Source organism: Anolis sagrei, chromosome 10, assembly GCF_037176765.1.
Source record: "Anolis sagrei isolate rAnoSag1 chromosome 10, rAnoSag1.mat, whole genome shotgun sequence".
Taxonomy (NCBI): Eukaryota; Metazoa; Chordata; class Lepidosauria; order Squamata; family Dactyloidae; genus Anolis; species Anolis sagrei.
This window is the reverse complement of record NC_090030.1, coordinates 20,476,439-20,495,029: the sequence shown is the minus strand read 5'-3', so window position 1 is coordinate 20,495,029 and position 18,591 is coordinate 20,476,439. Positions and strand designations below refer to the sequence as shown.

Here is an 18,591-nt window from a genome sequence, read left to right as displayed (position 1 = left end):
CACTTTTCCACATAATCACCAGACAATTGGATATATTTCTGCCAACAATGAACAAGTTTTCTGAAGCCATCATGGAAGAAGTCGACACTCTGTTTCCGCAACCCATCGTGCACAGATCTTCCGATAGCCAAGCAAAGCAATAATGTGACCCCACGTTCTTGTGAAATGCCGATTATGCTTGAAATTTCTCTCTGAGTGATACGACAATTGTCCTGAATCAATCTTTCAACTTTTTTGCTTGTGAAACTCAGTGGTTGCTATCACAGGACATCCAACTCTCTGTCATGCAAGTCAGATGTTCCTACCTCAACATCTTTAAACTTACTCACCCAATGAGGCACAGTACTCACATCAAAACAATCACCATAAACAGCTTGCATTCGCTGATGAATCTCCTTTGGGGTGACATCTTCTGCTGTCAAGAATTCAATGACTGCATGTTGCTTAAGTCGCATTGACCGACTGACTGCGCAGGGTTCTATACTTCACACTTTAACAACAAAACTGTTCAATGCTAAGGCTTCCCACCAAAATGGAACTGTAGAGGAGAGACTACTGAATAAGCCAGTACCTGCCGCATAACAGTACTGTCATCTGTTGCAGAGTTACAAAGGTGGAGGCATTACTTTTCATTCAATGCTTGTAGAACCATAGAATTATAGCATTGGAAGAGACCTCGTGAGCCATCCAGTCCAACCCCCTGCCAAGAAGCAGGAAAATTGTATTCAAAGCACCCCTGACAGATGGCCATCCAGGCTCTGCTTAAAAGCCTCCAAGAAAGTAGCCTCCACCACACTCCAGGGCAGAGAGTTCCACAACAGATAGACAACAGGAAAGTTCAAGATCAGGGAAGGACTCATGGCCTTGGGCTGGATGCAGGCTGAGATGGTGGCCCTCCTCTATTGATTTGCAGTGGTTCTCAACCTGTGGGTCTCCAGATATTTTGGCCTTCAACTCCTAGAAATCCTAACAGCTGGCAAACTTGCTGGTATTTCTGGGAGTAGTAGGCCAAAGGCCTACTATATGCCTGCGAAACGTGGACTATCTACAGACGTCATATGCAACTTCTAGAATGATTCCATCAGCGTTGCCTCCAGAAAATCTTGAAAATCTCTTGGGTACACAAGCGGACAAACGTCAGTGTGCTGGAAGAAGCAAAGACCACCAGCACTGAAGCGATGGTCCTCTGCCACCAACTCCGCTGGACCGGCCATGTTGCCCGACCACCGTCTTCCATTCTGAACTCAAGAGCAGAAAACAGAATGTTGTTGGGAAGGAAAAGAGATTTAAATATGGGCTCAAAGCCAACCTTAAAAACTCTGGCATAGACACTGAGAACTGGGAAGCCCTGGTCCTTGAACGCTCCAGCTGGAGGTCAGCTGTGACCAGCAGTACTGTAGAATTTGAAGAGGCTCGAATGTAGGGCAAAAGAGAGAAATGTTCCAAGAGAAAGGCACATCAAGCAAACCCCGACCGGGACCTAATTCCACCTGAAAACCAACGCCCTCACTGTGGGAGAAGACACAGATCAAGAATAGGGCTCCACAGTCACCTACGGACCCACCAGCACACTGATCTTGGAGGACTATCCTACTCAGACAACGAGGGATCACATAAGTAAATAAATAAGGCCAAAACGCTTGGGGTCCCACAGGTTGAGAACCACTGATTTAGGGCAAGGAGTATGGCCAAATGGGCTCTCATCCAAGTGCACCTATTCCCCACTCTCTCTCACCTCATTGACTTCCCATTTCTGGACAGACTTCAGGGCCCCAATCCAGTCTTCCATCTCCTTCCTGTTCTCTGCACAGAGGATGAGTTTCCGGAAAGGCGTGATCACCTAACAAAAGAAGTTCAGGAGATTCAACGTAAAGGATGAGACTTAAAAGAGGGTCTCCAATATGGTCAACATCTGGTTTCAATTTCAGCTCATTGGGAAGGGCAGGAAGGGCCACTTCAACTCTTAGAATCATAGAATCATAGAGTTGAAAGAGACCTCATGGGCCATCCAGTCCAACCCCCTGCCAAGAAGCAGGAAAATTGCATTCAAATCACCCCCGACAGATGGCCATCCAGCCTCTGTTTAAAAGCCTCCAAAGAAGGAGCCTCCACCACACTCCGGGGCAGAGAGTTCCATTGCTGAATGGCTCTCACAGTCAGGAAGTTCATCCCAATGTTCAGATGGAATCTCCTTTCTTGTATTTTGAAGCCATTGTTCTGCGTCCTAGTCTCCAGGGCAGCAGAAAACAAGCTTGCTCCCTCCTCCCTATGACTTCCTCTCACATAGCTATCATGTCTCCTCTCAGCCTTCTCTTCTTCAGGCTAAAGATGCTCAGCTCTTTAAGCCACTCCTCATAGGGCTTGTTCTCCAGACCCTTGATCATTTTAGTCACCCTCCTCTGGACACATTCCAGCTTGTCAGCATCTCGCTTCAATTGTGCCCACAATATGTAGGATCACAATGCCCAGCTCTTTAAGCCGCTCCTCATAGGGCTTGTGCTCCAGACCCTTGATCATTTTAGTCGCTCTAATCTGGACACATTCCAGCTTGTCAATATCGCTTTTAATTGTGGTGCCTAGAATTGGACACAATATTCCAGGTGTGGTCTAACCAAGGCAGAATCGAGAAGTAGCATGACTTCCCTGGATCTGGACACTATAATCATAAGGTTGGAAGACACCTCATGGGCCATGCAGTACAGCCAAGAAGCAGGGGGTTCCTTCCCTGTATCTAGACATGAAAACAGGTTCCTTTTACACCCTGAGCACCGATTCGCTGCAATATCTGTTCCCTCCATCAGGAGAGTTGTGGCTGATGCAGCAGAAATAGCTGCCCCGGGGTACAGAGGCCAAGGCAGACTCCTGGCCAAAGTCCACCCCCAGGAGGCCTGCAAAGCAAGTGGCCTGTTCCCACGTCAAGGACCTACCGTGAAACTGTTGTTGATATTCTTGATACTGGTTTCTGCCACACTGGCATCAGACAGGTCCACTTCATCGAAGATCAAGGACTGGAAAAAGAAGGACAAGGGATAGGGAGGGAGAGCGGTCAGGGATGGCAGACTGGAATAGTCAATTATCAGGAGGGTCTTCTACCTTCTCCTCCTCTTTGAGAGATCTCTTAAAGTGCTGTGGGTTTCAAATATTACACAGATCTAGCGAACTGGTGGAATCCAGCTATCTACATTTTCTGCAAGAGTTTTTGTGGCAAATATATGGACATTTTAGGACAGGTTTCAAGAAGATTCAAGAGCAGGTTTGGGGTGTTTTGGTTCCTGAGAAATCCAGGGCATATTTCTGCTGCTTGACTCTCCCTTTGGCCTAAATGTGAGCCTAAGGTAAAGGTAAAGGTAAAGGTAAAGGTAAAGGTAAAGGTAAAGGTAAAGGTAAAGGTTTCCCCTGACATTAAATCTAGTTGTGTCTGATTCTGGGAGGTGCTGCTCATCTCCATTTCTAAGCCAAAGAGCCAGCGTTGTCCGTAGACACCTCCAAGGCTGCATGGAGTGCTGATACCTTACCAACAAAGCAGTACCTACTGATCTACTCACATTTGCATGTTTTCAAACTGCCAGATTTGCAGAAGCTGGAACTAACAGTGGGTCCCGCTGTCAGCCCCAACTTCTGCCAACCTAGCAGTTCGAAAACATGCAATTGTGAGTAGATCAATAGGTACTGCTCCAGAGGGAAGGTAGAATCATAGAATCATAGAATCAAAGAGTTGGAAGAGACCTTATGGGCCATCCAGTCCAACCCCCTGCCAAGAAGCAGGAATGTTGCATTCAAATCACCCCTGACAGATGGTCATCCAGCCTCCAGAAGCTGGAGCTAACAGTGAGAGCTCCCCCTGCTCCCTGGATATGAACCGCTGACCTTTCGGTCAGCAAGTTCAGCAGCTCAGAGGTTTAAGCCACTGTGCCACAGAGGGCTCAAAGTAAGGGCCTCACAATTAAACAGGATATAGCACTTTCAACCCATAATAATAATAATAATAATAATAATAATAATAATAATAATACTTTATTTGTACCCCGCTACCATCTCCCCAAGGGACTCGGTGCGGCTTACATGAGGCTGAGCCAAATACAACAATACAGAAGAGGCACCTCTAAGCTCATGTGGCCGACATGTCTTCATGGAGCACCATCACCTTCCCACAGATGTGGTAGTAGTAGTAGTAGTAGTCGTAATAATAATAATAATAATAATAATAATAATAATAATAATAATAATCTTTATTTATATCCCACCACCATCTCTCCAACGGGGACTCGGAGCAGCTTACACGGGGCCAAGCCCGGACAACATATTACAGCAAAAATAAAACCAAAACATAAGCAACAAGCAACAGCATCAAAATTACATAAAAAACATATGAATACAGTAACAAAATAACATTACAATAAACGCAATCACACCTATTGATCTTCCGTTGGCGCAGTGGGTTAAACCCTGTGCAAGCAGAACTGAAGACCGACAGGTCACAGGTTCGAATCCGGGGAGAGGCGGATGAGCTCCCTCCATCAGCTCCAGCTCCTTGTGCGGGGACATGAGAGAATCCTCCCACAAGGATGATAAAAACATCAAATCATCCAGGCGTCCCCTGGGCAACGTCCTTGCAGATGGCCAATTCTCTTGCACCAGCAGCAACTTGCAGTTTCTCAAGTCGCTCTTGACACAGCACCTATTGATCGACTCACATTTGCATGTTTTTGAACTGCTAGGTTGGCAGAAGCTGGGACTAACAGTGGGAGCTCACCCCACTCCCTAGATTTGGACCATCAACCTTTTGGTCAGCTAGTTCAGCAGGTCGGCAGTTTAACCCACTGCACCACCACGGGGCCCTAAATGTGAGCCTAGAACAGTGGTTCTCAACCTGTGGGTCCCCAAGTGTTTTGGACTAACTCACAGAAATCCCTGGGAGTTGGAAGGCCAAAACATCTGGAACCCACAGGTTGAGAACCACTGGCCTAGAAGGAGAATATTCCAATATCTGGGTGTCGAACTTCACTGGAAGTGTGTTTATTGCCACAAAGAAAGAGGAAATCACAAAGAAAAGGAGAACGATAGCAGCAGTTGCCTCATCCCTGGCTTGCAGCCTTATAATATAGTTTTGGGAATGTATCCTAAATCCGCAACCCTCAATCTCCCACAGACCAGAAGCAAAGCTTGCCTTGGAGTCCTTGGCGTAGTAGAGCGTCCGTCCGCGCAGCTTGAAGTATCTCCGCTTCCACCTCTGGAAGGAGCTCGTCTGCTTCAACAGGAGACCCTCCTTCACACTTTTCTGCAGAGAAGCCCAAGGGGGAAAGCATTAGATTCCTTGATATCGGAAATTTCATATTGAGTTCCTGTGCATTCCTCAAACTCAGGCAGGATGTGTTTCTTCTGCCGATGGGCCGAGTATAGAATAGGACCAAACAGAGGTCTTATCACTTTTGGGCCCTACGGTGGAACATATATAATATATTTTCCTACTAGCCGTCCCCTGCCACGCGTTGCTGTGGCCCAGTCTGTGTATATGTGTTTTGTGTCTGTATATATGTGTATATGTGTGTGTATATATGTATGTGTGTGTGTATGGGTGTATATATGTGTGTTTGTGTGTATATATATATGTGTGTGTGTGCGTGTATATATGCGTATACTGGAAAATACTGGAAAGGTTTGGTGGGCTTTGACCTTGAGTTTGGGAATTGTAGTTCACTTACATCCAGAGAGCACCGTGGACTCAAACAGTGATGGATCTGGACCAAACTTGGCACGAATACTCAATATGCCCAAATGTGAACACTGGTGGAGTTTGGGGAAAATAGACTTTGACATTTGGGAGTTGTAGTTGCTGGGATTTATAGTTCACCTACAATCAAAGAGCATTCGGAACCCCACCAATGATAGAATTGGGCCAAACTTCCCACACAGAACCCTCATGACTAACAGAAAATACTGTGTTTTCTGATGGTCTTTAGTGACCCCTCTGACACATCCTTGTGACTCCCCCAGGGGTCCCGACCCCCAGGTTGAGAAACACTGCTATAAAAGCTTACCTGCATTTCCGTATATTCTACCATGATGGCCTTAGACCAGTGGTTCTCAACCTGTGAGCCTCCAGATGTTTTGGCCTTCAACTCCCAGAAATCCTAACAGCTGGTAAACTGGCTGGGATTTCTGGGAGTTGTAGGCCAAAACACCTGGGGACCCACAGGTTGAGAACCACTGCCTTAGACCCTTTTGCATCCCACAGCACTGGCTCTGTCCTTGTTCTTCCTTATGCGGAGCAGCAGAGCCGCTAAGGGTCCCCAAAACACCACCCCAAATCTGTGCCCCATAACTCAGCCTCTCCCAGCCCCCTAAACACAAAAGGCACTCAGGGCCACCTTAACACCGAGAGGGACTTTGGCCTCTAGAACTGGAGAAGGAGGACAAAGGTGGATTTCCTTTATGTGAAGGCAACCACGAGGACAAGAGAAATTGCACCTTGGGCAGCGATAACCAGAAAAACCTGATCAGCCAAAAGGTGGAAGGAAGTTGGACAGACAAACCTGGTGTGTCCTGGGAGAGAAAAGAGAATCATATGGCCCCCAACAGGTGGCATTTGGCCCCCAAGAAAGGGGACTCTGTCCCACTCTCTGCCTGAAGACCTGACCCAACTTTGAATTAAAGTTGAGCCCCTTTTGTGACGATGAGCCCCTTTTGTGACTCCGCTCCCACCCTTTCAGCAAGATAATATAATCAAAGAACCTGAAACTTTTTGGTAACTTAGTCCTTTGAGAGCTGACCCATTGACCTCAATAGAATCATTTCCATCTCAGAATATAGAGAATTGCATGCTAGGAAGCTGCTGCAAAAGTCCAACAGGAAAGCAACTTCTTAATGCCTTCTTCAGAGATTGAAAAGGCTAGTTTTGGACTACCACGCTCCAAAAAACATGCCCACTAATTTTTTTTGGGGGGGGGGGGATTATGGCAGCTGTAATACAAAAGATATATTTATGCATAGAATCCTAGAGCTGAAAGAGACCCAAAAGGCCACCCAACTATAAGGTAAAGGTAAAGTGTATTGTCGAAGGCTTTCATGGCCGGAATCACTGGGTTGTGGTAGGTTTTTTCGGCTATATGGCCATGTTCTAGAGGCATTCTCTCCTGACATTACGCCTGCATCTATGGCAAGCATCCTCACAACCTCTGAGGATGCTTGCCATAGATGCAGGCGAAACATCAGGAGAGAATGCCTCTAGAACATGGCCATATAGCCCCCAAAAACCTACAACAACTCAGTAAAAGTAACGGTTTCCCTTTGACATTAAGTCTAGTCATGTTGGACTCTAGGGGGTGGTGCTCATCTCTATTTCTAAGCCAAAGAGCCAGTGTTGTCTATAGACACCTCCAAGGTCTTGTGGCTGGCATGACTGCATGGAGCAGCGTTACCTTCCCGCTGGAGTGGTACCTATTGATCTACTCACATTTGCATGTTTTCGAACTGCTGGGTTAGCAGAACCCAGGGGTAATAGCAGGACTCGTCCCGCTCCCCAGATTAGTACCACTGACCTTTTGGTCAGCAAATTCAGCATCTTGGTGGTTTAACTCGCTGTACCACTGGCGGCTCCAACTATAAAGGAACACGCAATCAAAGCACTCCTGGCAGATGGCCACCCAGTCTCTGCTTGAAAGCCTCCAGAGAAGGAAAGAGACTCCTCTGGGTGCCCAGGCAGCACCATATTGCATTGCCGAATAGGTCTTGCTGTCAGGAAGTTCTTCCTAATGTTTATGTGCAATTACATCTGCTGGAAGTTTTCAGGGCAGAGTACAAATGAAACTTGCAAAATTAGACATTTTTCCATTGAAAAACCACCCCATTCTCTGACTCATCTCTCTCTCTCTGAGGAGACACATATACATGCAATGTGTCATGCTAGGCCTGACGCTAGTTGTTCACCTGGGAGTGATAGCCTTCCTCCTCCTCCTCCTCTTGTGCCCCAAAAGAGCAGAGAGCCCTTTTTGTGGGCTTGAGATGCCAAAGAGACGCCGCAGTGTGCTCCTTCTGCCCCAGGGCCAAGGGCTTTGGTCCCGGCCTCCTTCCTCCTCTTTGCTCAGCTCACAAAAGGGAGTGTTTGCAAAGGATTACAGCTTGTTTGCCCAACACAAGCTGCTCCTTGAACTCCCTGCCATCCCGCAAATAGCTGATTGGTATTTAAATAAGATGCAAATCGTAATTGGAGCCGTCCCCATCAATGAAGCGAGGGCGCTGATGGCATCAAATGCTGCATGACAACGGACAAGCTCAGTTCCTGGTCTCCCGATCGGATCCTGCCTTTTGGAAAAGAGACTTCTGGATGGATGTTACAGGAAAGTGGGGACTTTCCTGCAACATCCATCAGTATCTCAATAAGGAGAAATGTAGGATACTTCAATGTATTGTCGAAGGTTTTCATGGCTGGAATCACTAGGTTCTTGTAGGTTTTTTCGGGCTATAGGGCCATGTTACAGGGCCATGTTATAGGGCCACAGCAGAGAGGAAACAACCAGGCACATCTCAACACCTCTCAACAGAACAGTTTCCCAGGCTCTGCCAGGCCTTCAAATGCTAATGAAGGTGGTCAGCTGAAACATTCACACCTAACTTCAGCAGAGAGCTCTTTGCCCCACCCCAGTCATTCCACAGATATATAAACCCATTTTCCTATCTCCAACAGACCTCACTACCTCTGAAGATGCTTGCCACAGATGCAGGCGAAACGTCAGGAGAAATGCCTCTAGAACATGGCCCTATAGCCCGAAAAAACCTACAAGAACCTACTGTAGGATACTTTGCCGAGGCAGAGAAATCAAAATGCACTGATGAAGGATGCATGACGCCTGTTTCAACAACAGTCCATTTGTGAAAGGAACCTTGGAGTATTGTCAAAGGTTTTCATGGCTGGAATCACTAGGTTGTTGTAGGTTTTTCGGGCTATATGGCCATGTTCTAGAAGCATTATCTCCTGATGTGTTGCCTGCATCTATGGCAAGCATCCTCAGAGGTTGTGAGACTTCACAACCTCTGAGGATACTTGCCATAGATGCAGGTGAAATGTCAGGAGAGAGTGCTTCTAGAAAATGGCCATATAGCCCGAAAAACCTACAACTACCCAGAACCTTGGAGTCTTCGTGGACAACAAGTTGAACAGGAGCCAACAATGCAATGCAGCAGCTAAAAAGGTCAATGTGATTCTAAGCTGCAACCAAAGTGTCCAGATCAAGGGATGTTAGGGTACCCTTCCCTTCTTCTGCTTTGGTCAGACCTTTTCACAAGCATACTTATCCGAACGTATCTCTCTCTATGTTCCACCTCGTAATTTAAGATCTACTGGGGAGGCCCATCGGGGGGGGGGGGGCACAGGGCCTTCTCAGTGGTGACCACGCGCTTGTAGAATTCGCTCCCCAGCAAGATTAGATCGGCGTCCTCCCTCCTTTCTTTTAGGAAAAAACTAAAGTCATGGTTTTGGAGCCAGGCTTTTGGCTAGTGGGCACAGCAGCACTTTAGACACTGAACCCGGACAACAGGATTGTTGTGACAATTGGAAACGGCTATATGACTTATGATTATGTGAGTTATGTAATTTTAATTAACATTACTGTTTTAATTTATTATGTACTAGGATTTTATATTGTTATTATTGATACCGTTGGCATTTTTTTTTTTTTGTCGTGTCAGGAGCGACCTGAGAAACTGCAAGCCGCTCCTGTTGTGAGAGAATTGGCCGTCTGCAAGGACGTTGCCCAGGGGATGCCCGGATGATTTGATGTTTTATCATCCTTGTGGGAGGCTTCTCTCATGTTCCCACATGAGGAGCTGGAGCTGATAGAGGGAGCTCATCCGCCTCTCCCCGGATTCGAACCTGTGACCTGTCGGTCTTCAGTTCTGCCAGCACAGGGCTTTAACCCACTGCGCCACCGGGGGCTCTGTTGGCATTGAATTGTTGCCTGCGTTAGCCGCAATGAGTCCCCCCTTGGGGGGTGAGAAGGGCGGGGTAGAATGGTGTAAATAAATAAACAAACAAATAAACAATAGCCCTGTATCCAGTTCTGGGTAAAGCAATTCAAGAGGGATCGCGACTTTAACCTGGAAGACGTCCAGAGGGCCCCAGGGCTGCATGGAATCAAACCAGTTCAAACCAGGAAGGGGGTCTCAGGCTGTTAAGAATTGTGGAAGTCCAAAACACTTCGAGGGCCAAAGTTTGCCCAAGTCTGCTGTAAATGCACTCTTGGAGTCTATGTTTTGCAGGCATATAGCAAGGTTGGGAGGATGATAACTATCTAAACAAGCCCCTTGGTCTTACTAGAGATGTCCCGATTCTCAAACACTCTCTGCTTCATTCAGAAAAATGTTGCACTCGCAGAGCTCAGGTGGTGTTGTATTTCAGTGTCAATGTTGACTTTTGTGGAGAGGTGGCTGCCAAGGGAGCAGAAATGGTCAACATTTTCTAGTGTTAATCTGAGACTGGAGGGACATCTCTCAAGGCTGCTTTAGTTACGTTTTCCACAGAGCTCTTGTGGTGGTTATACTGTTATGATTATTATTACACAACTCCTGCTCAGGGTTGAGAGAAGAATGTAGTGTAAGTTTCATCATCTGAGCTCTGCAGGACAAAGGCTGCTTTGCCAATGGTTTGAGAAGGCAGATGCACCCCTTTCCAATGTGACTCCGGAAATGTGGCCGCAATGTCTATTTCTGTTTTCTCTTGCCCTCGACCCCATTGCAAAACCTAGTGGTGCTCCAGAGGGATGCTTTTTCTGCAGCAAAAGGTCCTGCGGATTGTTACTGTCTTCAGATGTGGTTGGACTGCAGGTTCCATCATCCCTTGCCAGCACCTTACTGACAGGTGATTCCTTGTAGCCCAAGATAATAATTATATATTATATTATATTATATTATATTATATTATATTATATTATATTATATTATATTATATATGAATGGAGGAAAAGGGGGAATGAAGGAAAGAGAGAAGGAGGAAGGGAAGGAAGGAAGGAGGGAAGAAGAGAAGGTAGAAAGGAAAGAAAAAATGAGGGAAATGCAGGAAAGAGGTAAAGAAGGAAGGAAGGAAGGAGAAAAGGAAATAAAAAGTGAAAGAAGGAAGGAAACAGGGAGGGAAGAAAGGAGACAAAGGAAGAAGTAGAAAAAGAGGGAGGAAAAGAAGGAAAGAGAGAAGGAAGGATGAAACCAAAGAGCAAAAGAAGGAATGAAAGAAAGAGGTAGAGAAGGAAGAAAAGAGGGAAAGGGGAAGGGGAAGAAAAAAAGGGGAAAGAATAGGTAGGTAGGTACCTCTCTTTCATAATAGACCAGATATCTACTTCGAAAATTTCAGATCTTTCTTAAAGGCTGATAGGTTGAGGGCTTGCCTAATCTCACCATGCAGGGACTTCCAAAGCCGTGGGGCCACAGTGGAGAAGGCTCTCTCCCTCGTTCCCACAAGTTGTACCTGTGATAGAGGAAGGGGTGAAAGGAGGGCCTCCCCAGAGGATCGAAGGGATCATACAGGTTTGTGGTAGGAGATGTGGTTGTGAAGATAGGTGAGTCCCAAACCATTCAGGGCCTTATAGGTGATAACCTGCACCTTGAATTGGGACCGGAAAATGAATGGCAGCCAATGGAGGATGATGGTCCTCCAAGTGTAGTGTCTTGGCAGTGGTTCTGTAGGTGGCTGTGAAGCCCTATTCTTGACCTGAATGTTCTCCTGAAGTGAGAACATTGGTTTCTAGGTAGAAGGTGGTCCCTGTCAGGGTTGGCTTGACTCACCTTCCTCTTGGCACGATTCTTCCTTTCACCCTCCATTTATGCCTCTGAATTCTGCAGCACTGCTGGTCACAGCTGACCTCCAGTTAGAGCACTCAAGGGCCGGGGCTTCCCAGTTCTTGGGATCTATGCCACAGTTTTTAAGGTTGACTTTAAGTCCATCTTTAAATCTTCTTTTCTGTTCACCAACATTACATTTTCCATTCTTGGGTAGAGTAACTGCTTTGGGAGATCAGGCATTCAGACAAGGTGGTCAGTCCAGCGGTGTAGGAGCATCGTTTCAATGCTGGTGGTCTTTACTTCATGCGGCACGCTGACATTTGTCCGCCTGTCTTCCCAAGAGATTTGCGGGATTTTCCAGAGCCAGTGCTGAAGCAATCATTCCAGGAGTTGAGTGTGACATCTGTAGACAGGCGTATAGCAAGAGGGCCAAAGTTTGCCCATGCACTCTTAGAGTCCATGTTTTGCAGCCTTATAGCAAGGTTGGGAGGATAATAGCTATCTAAACAAGCCTTTGGTCTTCCTAGAGATGTCCCGATCTTCAAACACTCTCTGCTTCATTCAGAAAAATGCTGCACTCGCAGAGCTCAGACGGTGTTGTATTTCAGTGTCAATGTTGACTTCTGTGGAGAGGTGGCTGCCAAGGGAGCAGAAATGGTCAACATTTTCTAGTGTTACACCACTGAGCTGCATTTCTGGGATTGGCTGGTGATAACTGGAAGAGCACTTTGGTTTTCTCGATGTTCAGTGAGAGGCTGAGCTTCTCGTATACCTCTGCAAAGGTGTTTAGAGTGGCTTGCAGGTCTTCTTCTGAATGCACACAGACTACGTTATCATCAGCATATTGGAGTTCTATAATAGATGTTGCTGTGACCTTAGTTTTGGTTTTCGGTCTGGTGAGGTTAAATAGTTTGCCATCTGTCTGTTAGCTGATTTTCATTCTGGTGCCAATGCAGCTTAGGGCTACTGGGGTTGCCCAGCCCCAAGTGGGGGCTTTTTCTTGCTGTATATTTTTGCGCAGAGGCTGGGAAGCCACTTCCTTTGGGGTTCGAGAGGCAGACTCTGGCCCTGACTGAGGCTGGGGCTGGACTGGGTGGACTTTGAGGCCCTTTCTGGCCTCTGGACTCTGTGACTCGGTCAAAGAGCAGGAAGAGGGTAAGTACATGAAAGAGGCCCTCCCCTTGCAGATCCCTAGCCGAGTCATTTAGTTATTTGCAACCGTTTCCGGCCAAAAGGAAGAAGAGGGGTTGGAAGGGTGTGTGATCTTATCATTGGGCGGAAGGAGAGCTAAAAATAGCCCCTGGGGTGGTTAAGAGGGGAGGAAGTGGGTTCAGAGATTTGGGGCTGGGAGGGACCCTGCTCTGTTTTCAGAGAGTCAGTCAACATCCAAGGCTGGAAGGCAACCACTCAACACAATCCTTTCCCCTTGTCTTGCAACCCTTCTCCCATTATGCCTTTGAAAGAGTCCCACAGCACCACCATCACTCATTGGCCAATCAGTGTCCCATCATCCCCTGTCAAAATGATGGGAGTTAAAGTCCAAATCAGCATGCGGCAGATTAGGGATTGCTACCTTGCATCCCCCAGCAAGCACTATGGAGACTCCATCACACTAAGGCCCCATCATCCCCACCCAATATGATGGGTGTTGCAGTCCAACATATTTAGGCTGTGTGTGCCACATTGTGGGAGTATGTATATATTGAACTTCTATGTGTTTCAATACTTTTGCATCACTGCAATAGTGGATACTTGTCTATCCTGAGTCTGTAACAAAGCCACATTCACCATAAACATGTCATGCCAGACTAATAATAATTTGATATTATAATTATATATTTTATATTACATGTAACATTACTAATACAATCAAAGAATCCTAGAGTTGGAAGAGACCTCCTGGGCCATCCAGTTCAACCCCCTGCAAAGAAGCAGGAAAATTGCATTCAAAGCACTCCCAACAGATGGCCATACAGCTTCTGTATGAAAGCTTCCAAAGAAGGAGCCTCCACCACACTCTGGGGCAGAGAGTTCCACTGCTGAACAGCTCTCACAGTGAGGAAGTTCTTTCTAATGTTCAGATGGAATCTCCTTTCTTGTAGTTTGAAGCCATTGTTCTGCATCCTAGTGTCCAGGGCAGCGGAAAACAAGCTTGCTCCCTCCTCCCTATGACTTCTTTTCATGTGTTTATACATGGCTATCATGTCTCCTCTCAGCCTTCTCTTCTTCAGGATAAACATGCCCAGTTCCTTAAGCCGCTCCTCATAGGGCTTGTTCTCCAGACCCTTGATCATTTTAGTCGCCCTCCTCTGGACACATTCCAGCTTGTCAATATCTCTCTTGAATTGTGCCCAGAATTGGACACAATATTCCAAGTGTGGTCTAACCAAAGCGGAATAGAGGGGTAGCATTACTTCCCTAGATCTAGACACTATGCTCCTATTGATAATAAACACACAATAACAAAATACATCATAACAAAACATGAAATAACAAAACCAACAATATAAAACAGCATAGTAAAACCAGACACAGAGGACTTCAAACTACAGAAAAGAAAGGAAATTCCACCTGAACATGAGGAAGAACTTCCTGACTGAGAGCTGTTCAGAAGAGGAACTCTCTGCCCTGGAGTGTGATGGAGGCTCCTTCTTTGGACGCTTTGAAACAGAAATAGCCGAATGGCTATCTGTTGGGGGTGCTTTGAACGCGATTTTCCTGCTTCTTGGCAGAATGAGGTTGCACTGGATGGCCCATGAGGTTTCTCCCAACTCTAGGATACTATGATCTTCCCTCTTCCTTTCTCTCTCACTTTGGTCTGCTGTTTGCCCCATTTATTGACAATTGTAAGTTTCCCGGGTCACAGACCTATATCTCTGCCCTAACAGCACTCTGTCCAATGGAGGTGAGTCCTTTCTGGAATCCAGGGCAGGACTAAACTGAAGGTACACAGGAAGGGAGACAGCAACATCATCATTAGTTTAAAAATTACTGTAGCCCAATTTCTATATTCTGCCTGGACCCAAGGACCTCAGGGCTGCATGGAATCAAACCAGTTCAAATAACTGAAAATGTAAAATAGGAGTGGGAGGGATCAATCTAAAAACCTATTAACCTATATAACGACTCTTAAGTGTGTTTTAAAAGTTAAATTGATGCATAAATTGTACAAAACCCAAAGGCTTTAAGGAAAAACTGTATCTGAAAGGAGGCCAATGCGGGCGCCAATGAGGCAACATGGGAGGACCTCAGTTTCTGGATCCCATAGAGTAGATTTCTCAAAGTGGGGGTCGGGACCCCTGGGAGGAGTTCAGTGTGGTTGCCCAAACCATCATTTCTGATGGTCTTAGGAACCCCTTTGGCAGAGGAGACTGAAGATCTCTCTAACTGTCCTTCTCTTCCTTTTTGGAAACAGACGGCGAATCTTCCCACCAAAAGACTCTTGGCCAAGGGTTTTTTTCCTGTTGTTTATGTTCTTGGATCTCCAATTTATACTTTCCTACTTTCCTATACCAACCAAATATTCCCCCACTTCAATTGTTATTTGGAAACTTAATAAAAATCTATATTTAAAAAAAAGACTCTTAGCTAAGGAGCGGGTTGTTTCTGAGACTCCGAGCGAGTAGGGGAGAGCAGGCATGCTTGGCGCATAGCAAAGTGGTGCGGATGTGCAAGCGAGGGAGAGTGTGTGAGGCTGGAGGGAGGTTTGCGCCAATGAGTCTCTTCAAGTCATGGGGGTTCTGTGACAGAAGTTTGGCCCAATTCTCTCATTGGTGGGGTTCAGAATGCTCATGGATTGTAGGTGAACTATAAATCCCAGCAACTACAACTCCCAATGTCAAGGTCTATTTTCCCCAAACTCCATTAGTGTTCACATTTCGGCAAATTGAGTATTTGTGCGAAGTTTGGTCCAGATCCATCATAGTTTGAGTCCACGTGCTCTCTGCATGTAGGTGAACTACAACTCCAAAACTCAAGGTCAATGCCCACCAAACCCTTTTGGTATTTTTTGCTGATCATGAGAGTTCTGTGGACCAAGTTTGGTTCAATTTCATCACTGGTAGAGTTCAGAATGCTCTTTGATTGTAGGTGAACTATAAATCCCAGCAACTACAACTCCCAAATGTCAAGGTCTATTTTCCCCAAACTCCATTAGTGTTCACATTTCGGCAAATTGAGTATTTGTGCAAAGTTTGGTCCAGATCCATCATAGTTTGAGTCCACGTGCTCTCTGCATGTAGGTGAACTACAACTCCAAAACTCAAGGTCAATGCCCCCCAAACCCTTTGGGTATTTTCTGCTGGTCATGAGAGTTCTGTGGACCAAGTTTGGTTCAATTTCATCATTGGTAGAGTTCAGAATGCTCTTTGATTGTAGGTGAACTATAAATCCCAGCAACTACAACTCCCAAATGTCAAGGTCTATTTCCCCCAAACTCCATTAGTGTTCACATTCAGGCAAATTGAATATTCATGCCAAGTTTGGTCCAGATCTATAATTGTTTGAGTCCACAGTGATCTCTGGATGTAGATGAACTACAACTCCCAAACTCAAGGTCAATGCCCACCAAACCATTCCAGTATTTTCTGTTGGTCATGGGAGTTCTGTGTGCCAAGTTTGGTTCAATTCCATTGTTGGTGGAATTCAGAATACTCTTTGATTATAGGTGAACTATAAATCCCAGCAACTACAACTCCCAAATAACAAAATAAATCCCCTTCCCAACTCAACAGAATTCAAATTTGGGCGTTATTTGTGCTAAATGTTGCCCAGTGAATGAAAATACATCCTGCATATCAGATATTTACATTATGATTCATAACAGTAGCAAAATTACAGTTATTAAGTAGCAATGGAAATAATGTTATGGTTGGGGGTCACTCATCACAACAGGAGGAACTGTATTAAGAGGTTGCAAGTAGCATTAGGAAGGTCGAGAAATGCTTATCTATGTCAAGTATTTCTAACTCCGGTTTTCTGGCATTTCAGAAAATTTCTGGAGTGAAAACATTTGCATAGGATATAATATGATCCAACGGTAAGATGGATGGATGGCATCCTTGAAGTGACTGGACTGACCTTGAAGGAGCTGGGGGTGGTGACCGCCAACAGGGAGCTCTGGCATGGGCTGGTCCATGAGGTCACGAAGAGTCGGAGACGACTGAACGAATGAACAACAACAACATAATATAATGTAATGTAATATATTGTATATACATATAATATTTATAATATTATAACGTAATGCAATATAATACTACCACTAATAATATGATATAATTATATATTTATATTAGCCATCCCCTGCCACGCGTTGCTGTGGCCCAGTCTGTGTATATGTGTTTTGTGTGTGTATATATATGTATATGTGTGTGTTTATATATTTGTGTATAAGTACACATATATATGTGTGTTTGTGTATATATATGATTTTGCGAATGCATTGTAATGTATTTTTTGGCTCTTTAAGTCTCTTCTGCTGTGTTTTGCAGTGTTTTTATGAGTGATGGTCACTTGTTGACTTGATAGGTGTATTGTGTCCAAATTTGGTGTCAATTCGTCCAGTGATTTTTGAGTTATGTTAATCCCACAAACAAACATTACATTTTTATTTATATAGATTACATGTAATATTACTTATAATATTACAATATAATGGTATAATGCAATATAGTAAGTACTTTGGCCACATCATGAGAAGACAGGAAAGCTTAGAGAAGACAATGATGCTTGGGAAAATGGAAAGAAAAAGGAAGAGGGGCCGACCAAGTGCAAGATGGATGGATGGTATCCTTGAAGTGACTGGATTGACTCTGAAGGAGCTGGGGGTGGTGACGGTCAACAGGGAGCTCTGGCATGGGCTGGTCCAGGAGGTCATGAAGAGTCGGAAGCAACTGAACGAATAAACAACAACAATACTGATATTGTACTATGCTAATTATATATATATATATATATATATATATATATATATATATATATATATATAAATGTTCTGTGCATAATGAGTTCCTTAAAAACAAAAGAACCAATGAACGAAATCACACCAAATTTGGCAACAAAACGTCTCACAACACAAGGAGTGACCATCACTCAAAAAATTATGATTTTGTCATTTGGGAGTTATAGTTGCTGGGATTTTTTGTTCACCTACATTCAAAGAGCATTCTGAACTCCACCAACGATGGAATTGAACCAAACTTGGCACACAGTTCTTCCATGACCAACAGAAAAGACTGGAAGGCTTTGGTGGGCAGTGTCCTTTGGTTTTGGAGCTGTAGTTCACCTACATCCAGAGATCACTGTGGACTCAAACAATGATGGATCTGGACCAAACTCCACACAAATACTCAATATGCCCAAATGGGAACACTGGTGGAGTTTGGGGGAAAATAGCATTTTGACATTTGGGAGTTGTAGTTGCTGGGATTTATAGTTCATATACAATCAAAGAGCATTCTGAACCCCACCAACGATGGAATTGAACCAAACTTGGCACACAGTTCTCCCATGACCAATAGAAAATACTGGGAGGGTTTGGTGGGCAGTGTCCTATGGTGTTGGAGTTGTAGTTCACTTACATCCAGGTAGAGTACTGTGGACTCAAACAATGATGGATCTGGACAAAACTCTACACGAATACTCAATATGCCCAAATGTGAATACTGGTGGAGTTTGGGGAAAATAGAATCTTGACATTTGGAAGTTGTAGTTGCTGGGATTTATAGTTCACCCACAATCACAGAGGATTCTGAACCCCACCAACGATATAATTAAGCTACACCTCCCACACAGAACCCCTATATGGGCCACAGCAATGCGTGG

General features: G+C 45.1%; 1 protein-coding gene across 1 annotated transcript in view; it reads right to left on the bottom strand.

Moving 5' to 3' along the window:
- DGKK (diacylglycerol kinase kappa) overlaps positions 1-18,591 on the bottom strand; it is an 83,702-nt gene that overhangs the window by 41,897 nt on the left and 23,214 nt on the right. Inside the window, exons 2-4 of the mRNA XM_067471595.1 lie at positions 5,168-5,278; positions 2,928-3,008; positions 1,736-1,840 (exon numbers count right to left, since the gene is read on the bottom strand). Of these exons, the coding sequence (XP_067327696.1) occupies positions 1,736-1,840; positions 2,928-3,008; positions 5,168-5,278 (297 nt within the window). The remainder of the gene's footprint in view (positions 1-1,735; positions 1,841-2,927; positions 3,009-5,167; positions 5,279-18,591) is intronic.